The 7,306-nt window shown below is 33.1% G+C and overlaps 1 protein-coding gene across 1 annotated transcript; it reads right to left on the reverse strand.

Moving 5' to 3' along the window:
- Positions 1–238: 238 nt before the first annotated feature.
- LOC128185761 (uncharacterized) lies at positions 239–6,701 on the reverse strand. The gene is made up of 2 exons (XM_052855422.1): positions 6,081–6,701; positions 239–1,018 (listed from the first exon to the last, which is right to left on the reverse strand). The coding sequence occupies exons 1-2, from the start codon at positions 6,694–6,696 to the stop codon at positions 615–617; spliced, it is 1,020 nt and encodes a 339-aa protein (XP_052711382.1). The 5' UTR covers positions 6,697–6,701; the 3' UTR covers positions 239–614.
- Positions 6,702–7,306: the final 605 nt, after the last annotated feature.

Genomic DNA, 7,306 nt, shown 5'->3' on the forward strand with positions numbered 1-7,306 from the left:
ATTTATATGCAATCATCTTGACATATTGCTGATTCTTTAAAATTGTTTAGACTTTGGCTCCTGGGCAATTCTTGGTCCTTTCAAGGGGCTTAGAGTTTGATGAAGGTTTATATCCCATATATAAACAATTGTTTAGGATCTTATTAAGAACTGCAATGCTTAACATGTGATTTGACTGTAAAATCACCCTGTTAGAAAAGGGACTTATGATAATAAACATTAGAATATCCAGGGAGGAATGGATTTTTATTTATACAGGATCCACATGTGGTATACTACATTGTCCAGATAGTTTGTATTATGACTCCATTAAGCTGATGTTATCTTTCCTTTTGTTCCTTGGTTGAGCGATGTGGCCCATGGGCCTCTTGTTTATTTTTTGTTAAGGTAAAAAAAAGTGATTTATTTTTAACTGTCACGTGATACCATGGCACGGCAGCCTCAAGGATCGAGTCGATTCCAAAGTAGAAGATAAGTATCTTGGTGAACACCTTCACTTGTTACTGATATTTAGCTCTGTTTACATAAAAATAAACAGCTTTTAAATTTATTTTTATTTTGACGGTCATTAAACTCGCAGTCGCTTTAACCTTTTAATTTCGCCTTGTTTGAATTTAATTCTGGAGAAGAAACCCTGAAAAGGTGGTTATATGACCGCTGTCACTATGATAACCTTGACCAGTGTAATATTGTATCCACACTCTGTCCTCTTTTTGTAGAGTTAACACTGCCAGGTTTGGACCTGCGTTGTAAGTATTGTAAGAATCACCAGACGCAAATGTTCTGACTTGAATTACTCCATTCAGCACGACGTCTACATAAATGGTATAGGAACTGTAAGCCTGCACATTGACAAAGAAGACATATTCCCCCGTTATGGGCGCGGTAAATACCCCGGTACGTGAGTTGTATCCGTTCCCAAAATTTGTGATGACCACAGGAAATACCAGAGTTCCGCTTTTCCAAGTTGAACTAGCAGACGAAATTGATGCTGTAAATCCTATTTTTTTAGACACATCTGCAAGAGGTTTGAATAATAATTAGATTTTGTTATCATGAATCATAAGTTTCATAGAAAATTAAATAGTGAATTATCAACGTAAAAATAAATTACACCACAGAAATTAAAAAAGGAGGTTTCCTTTAACCACAAACATCACTCATATAGCAGTCTTTAATAATAAAAAGCAGTTATAAAATAAAGTTGCGTTACTGATCAGAATCTTGACTATTAATAATATAACTTTATCAATAAAAAAAAATTAATGTACATGAATAATTTTTAATGCCACAATTTCAAAATCATGTCATTTTTTGTCAAAATTACATCCACTAATGAAAGGAGAAAAAACATTAAAAGAAATTGTTGACTTTTATTTTTATTGCATTTAGGGATGGACTGCAACCGTTAATGATATAACAGTTATGTATGAAATAGTACTGTTTTAGATTTGCATGTTTGCATTTTTGCATTTGCCTCTGTTTAATTATCTTTCTCTTGGCTAAGAGGAGTATAAGATAAATTATTCAGTTCAAGTTTCTACTTGGCTTTACCAATTCTTTTGGTATAAACTTAAGGTTTTAAGTTTTAGTCACAAGCTTATATGAACCACTACTTTTAACGAGTATGCATACTCAATTACGTATACTACAAGGTTAATTGAATATTGTAGAATTAACAAATATGATAAAAATTTGTTTTAGATCGTTTTGCCTCTTATTTTGAGAATTAATTAGTCCCTATTTTGCATTTTTCTGAGCTAAAATACGCAAATATTTTTTACCTCAAATATCCATAAATGAGGTATGGAGAAGGAGTAATACTAGTAGTGAAGACAATCTAGTAAACTAAAACTAAACTCGTCATTAATCAAAATAGGAGCTGCGTAAGTATGTAAAATAGCGTGTTTGTTATACTCATGTACTTAATATAATAAACCTGAAATCAATAGAGAATTGAAAGCTACAGATAAAACCGATTGCATAATTTATTAAAACTCTTTACAGTTACATTTAACATGGAAATAGGCAGATTGGCGTGCAAAAATGCATGTTTGCAAAACAATGCTATTCATCATTCATAATAATAGTAATTGTTTCATTAATGGTCAAAGCCCATGGAAAACTCTCTAATGACACAGTATCCTTTAATTACATTTTGTTGCGTTTGTGGTCTGAATCCTGACATTTAATGATAATTATTACTTTAACCTACTAGTTGATGAACAAAACGGATTTCGGAGCGAAAGATCATGTTTGGATCACGTGTTTACTCTGAACAGCATAGTTTAAAATAGAAACTCCACATTTGTTACCTTTTTAGATTTACAAAAGGCATTCGATATGGTTGACAGAGAGTTGATGGAATTTTGTTTACTTAAAAACGGAGTGGATGGACAATTTTACCAAGCGTTAAAATCTCTGTATTGTGATACCGAATCATTTGTACGCCTGGGTGATCATTACACAGACTGGTTTCTATGTATATCGGGTGTTCGACAAGGAGACAATCTCTAACCAACACTTTTTGCCTTGTTTATTAACGACCTCGCCATGCAACTGAAACATCTCAGTAGTGGGATTCAAATTGGCCCCAAAAAACTTAACGTCCTTCTGTACGCAGACGATATTGCATTAATTGCAGAAAACGAGGGTGACATGGATGCAATGCTCGATGTTGTGTCTGGCTGGTGTAGGAAATGGCGGCTACGGATAAACTCTCTCAAATCTAAAGTAATACATTTTCGTAAGCGTCAGCGAAAGAGAAGTGATCATGTATTTTGCATTGGGGGGGAATGTCTTGACTATACAACATCCTATAAATATCTTGGTGTTCTTTTCGATGAATTTGCTACATTTAAAAATAATACAGAAAACCTCGCCAAATCCGGAGGACGTGCATTAGGAGGTCTTATTTCGAAAATACATTCAAACAAATCGATAGGATTTTACACTTACTATCACCGGGGAAAATATGGTGTTTCTATATATCCGGCGACAATAAGACTAAACTGCTCTAGATGGTAAAAAGCACTTTATTTGAACTTTTAGGTCGGTAGGGTGAATTCTGGAAATCAAAAAACCACACCCGAACAATCCGAAGCCTAATTCTTGACTGATGGTAATAATGAACAAATGATATAAATAAGAATAGTAAACAATAGTAATTAGCACTATAACCATGAGTGACAGATGACACGGAGTAAAACTTCAAATTGAGTGAGTCAATTATATCAAGTCCACAAAGTTAAGAGTTAATTTAAAACGATTAAGCAATAATTATTACGCCTTACGTAAACAAGTGTTTTGGGATTAATGTTTTGAAAGACAAAATGCGATAAAGATATTATAGCAATTTGATAACAAATAAAGGAATGTGAATTTGAAGTTTTATACAAAATGTCTTGAATTATAGTTCATTGAAATTTCACCCCATGATATTACCAAAAGATGTTTTTAAGTGGAGTTGTGCCAATTCTTGACTACTGCAGTGGAGTGTGGGGGCACACAAAACATTACAACATCGAATCCGTACAGCTGCGGGCGCTGCGATACTTTCTAGGGGTGCACCGGTTTACTCCGATTTTAGCTATTCAAGGAGATAGTGGCTGGTTTTCTTCATTCTATCGCCATCAACTTAACATGCTACGATTGTGGAACCATCTTGTTACTATGAGTGACGACAGACTTACAAAATTAGTTTTTATGTGGGACTTAAAAAAATCAAATAACCAAAACTGGTCACATCATGTTAAACTTTTATTATAATCTATCGTTATGTCAACATGTTTCTTAAATCGGGAGGTGTGTAACTTGAACGTAGCCGAGATCAAACTTCAACAGAAATTCGTGAATGACTGGCAAAATGAACTACAAAGTGTTTCAAAACTAAGAACTTACAGGTCTTTCAAAAGTGATTTTAATTTAGAAAAATACGTTACAATGGACATACCCAAACCTCATAGATCTATATTAGCACAATTTAGGTATAGTGTTCTTCCTATCAGAATAGAAACAGGGCGATTTAGGGGGGAGGAAGTAAACGATAGGCTATGTATTATATGTTCTGTAGAAGCAATAGAAGACGAATTTCATTTTTTATTACATTGTACATCTTATTCAAAACTTAGAACCGAATTCTTGACTAGTATTGGCTTTAATAATCGATCATTAAACATGTCAGACTCAGACTGCACTGGTTTTCTCTTATCTAGCTTTCCTAGACAAACGGCAAAATTTGTATATTCAGCTTTTATGTGCAGACAATCTATCCTGTATAAAAAATAACAATGCGTAAACTTATTATTTGTATATTCATGTTTATAAAGTGACATATAGGTCCGATGGGCCGGGTGTTTATTCATTAGGGTATTAAATCATATACATGTATCTTTATTTGTTTATAAAACACATGTCACTATAATAAATCATTTACTTACTTACTTACTTACTTACTTACTTACTTACTTTATCATTAACATACCCGTCCAATAATGATACAAATTCAAAATTATATCACTAATAGTCGAATTACAGATAAATTTAAGATATGAAATAACGCGAAATGAATACATCGTTGACTATTTATGATATATTTTCATTGTACCAGTGGATGGACTTAAATCATTTATGATACGATTATTATGAAATAGTACTGTTTTGAACAAGTTATGGACAAATCGTGCTTTTTTGGATACCCCTTTGCCTACATCTCTGGCTAAGGAGAATGTACTAGATATATTATAAACAAAGAGACAGATAAAATAAGTACATCGTTGACAAATAATGATCTTAGTCTTTATTTGAATAACGCCTACTGGATGGTATAATATTGTGGATGGACAAATCGTGTTTTACGTGACACTTTAAATTTCTTTTCCTTCAGCCTTTTCTTCTAAATAAAGATTTTCTGCACATGCTCTTATGTACATGCACAAAAATAAGTGTAATTTTCTCTCAAATATAATGTTTAATTCACATTGATGAATTATTCAACACAGTATGAATGATTGAATTAGTGACAATAGCGTGTGCTTCGCTAATCTAAGTGATTTACTCGCCCTCTCTGGTGAGGCCCCTGGCTGTGGATATTCTCTTTCGATACTTTTTCATGATCACCAAGAGTGCACTCGCCCCGATTACGTAAAAAACGGTTTGTGAAGCGATCTTAATTTTTTGGGGCATGGTCAAAAAGTATTTTTTCGTTTTAATGTTTACACTGCTTAAGCAAAGCATTTTTAGTTGTCAATCAGAACTTGACTGTCAGTCGTCGTGTTTTAAGCGAGTACAGAGGTAACAACTCTCTGATATGAAAACAAAGCTTACGTCATGTTTTTGTTTACGTTTTGAATGTGATAGATGTTGGGAACTGTCTATTTAAACTTCACACGAATTAGAAGAAAAAAAACAGCTTATAAATGAACTTTAACTGGTATATTGAACAACATAAACAGGGCACGAGCCTTGTTTACATATCAAAGAATTGTGAGCCCTGTATCTTGCTTATACACGTGCCTCTACGACTGACTCTTAACTTTAGATTAATCATTAGAAATGCATTTCTAAAGCAATAAAAACAATGAAAATAGAAAAGTAAAATTTAATCAAAATGGTGCTAATGCCCATTTAAATCTAAATTAAAATCTAAATGAAAATTAACGGTGTGGAATGATTGCATAAAATCGCTTATCTAAATAAAGGATACGGGGAAGTTTGAAAATAGCATGATTTAAATTACGACTTCTAACGCTATAAAAGAGTTTAAACCACAACAAGAAATCATCACCCCTATCTTTGATTGTGTATAAAATACTTATTCTCTTACATTGAAAACAATTGTTCCAAAAATATACAGATTGAATATAAAAATAATATTTTTTTGTTAAAAAACAATTATGCAAACAAATTACAAATAAGTATCTATTATTCCTAGAGAATTTCTTATTGAATTTGAATAAAATTATTAGTCAATTGAAAAAGTAACTAATTTGTCCGAACGAATGAATATTACAAGTAGAATACCCGCTTTAGAAAGGTATCAGTGATGAAATTGAACAACTTATGTTTAATGGCATACTTACTTTTAATGTGTTCGGTTACTCTATCCTCAACCAGTTGAATTGCCTGTAAGGTACCATTCAGTTCGTCTGTCATAGACTGTCTAATATCCAACAATGATAGGCTTGTGTATCTAACCTGGACTTTAAGGTCATCTAGACTTTTAACCGCAACGTCTAACCTCTGTGTCAGGTTTCTATCATTCGCCTCATTTGTCGCCATATTATGAGTTAATTGGTTCATGCTACTCAGATACGTGGAGAACTCCTGGATAGAGGGGAGTTTGGATACGTTCAGTTTGTTAAGTTCTGCTTCCAGGAAGAACACTCGATTTTGAAGTGACTGTATGGTGGTTTGGTCACTTGCAGTCTGTTGTTTCAGGTGTTCTATCTCTGCAGTCTTTTGTTTTAAGTTTTCTATCTCTGCCGCCGTTTGTTGTTTCATAATGTCCAGTTCCGCAGTCTGGTTCAGAAGCATTTGCATCATGTCCGCTAGGTCGATATTTTGTCCAGGAAACCCGTGAATGTTGTCGGTTAAGTTCCCTGTGTTCCCGTGTACCAACAATCCTACCGTTTCTCCTATGTTACATACATGTAGAAGGAGCAAAATAAAACAGTAAACAGCATCTTGAAATTTCATTCTGATATTCATTCTTAAACCAACAAACTTTGTCTGAAAAATTTGCCTTAAATACATGCAGGTTATTACGATGTTCGATCTAAATACTTAGATCTTGACACGTTGATCTCATGCATAATTTGCTTACTGAAATTAATGCAACAATTTCTTTTTCACTAGATAATTTGTGATTCTTAAATAAATATTCTAAAACGAGTAAAATGTGCAACTGAATTAAAATTCCATTGGAGGGATGGAAACAAACGAATATTATCTGAGTTTCTTAAACCGGACAGATAAAACGGCGACCGAATTTTATCCCTGAAGTCGTTTACCTGGAAGATAAAAAAATGTAGCTTACTTTTTGAACACATTTTAGATAGCAAGATGATAAACAAATAACAGCTCTTTTTTTTCTTTTTATCCTCCTCCCCCTCTCTAATTCTGACATAACTGATATTCCTAAAATTGGAATATGTTTAATATTAACGTCAAATTATAAAATGAACACTATCATTTATAAGAACATTTACGATATTCGATTTTATTTCATCATTAAGAGACCGACCCTAATTTATCTTGATCATAAATGAGATGTAATAGGACTGTAATAGCCATCAAGTGATTTTAT

Source organism: Crassostrea angulata, chromosome 5 (genome assembly GCF_025612915.1).
Source record: "Crassostrea angulata isolate pt1a10 chromosome 5, ASM2561291v2, whole genome shotgun sequence".
Taxonomy (NCBI): Eukaryota; Metazoa; Mollusca; class Bivalvia; order Ostreida; family Ostreidae; genus Magallana; species Magallana angulata.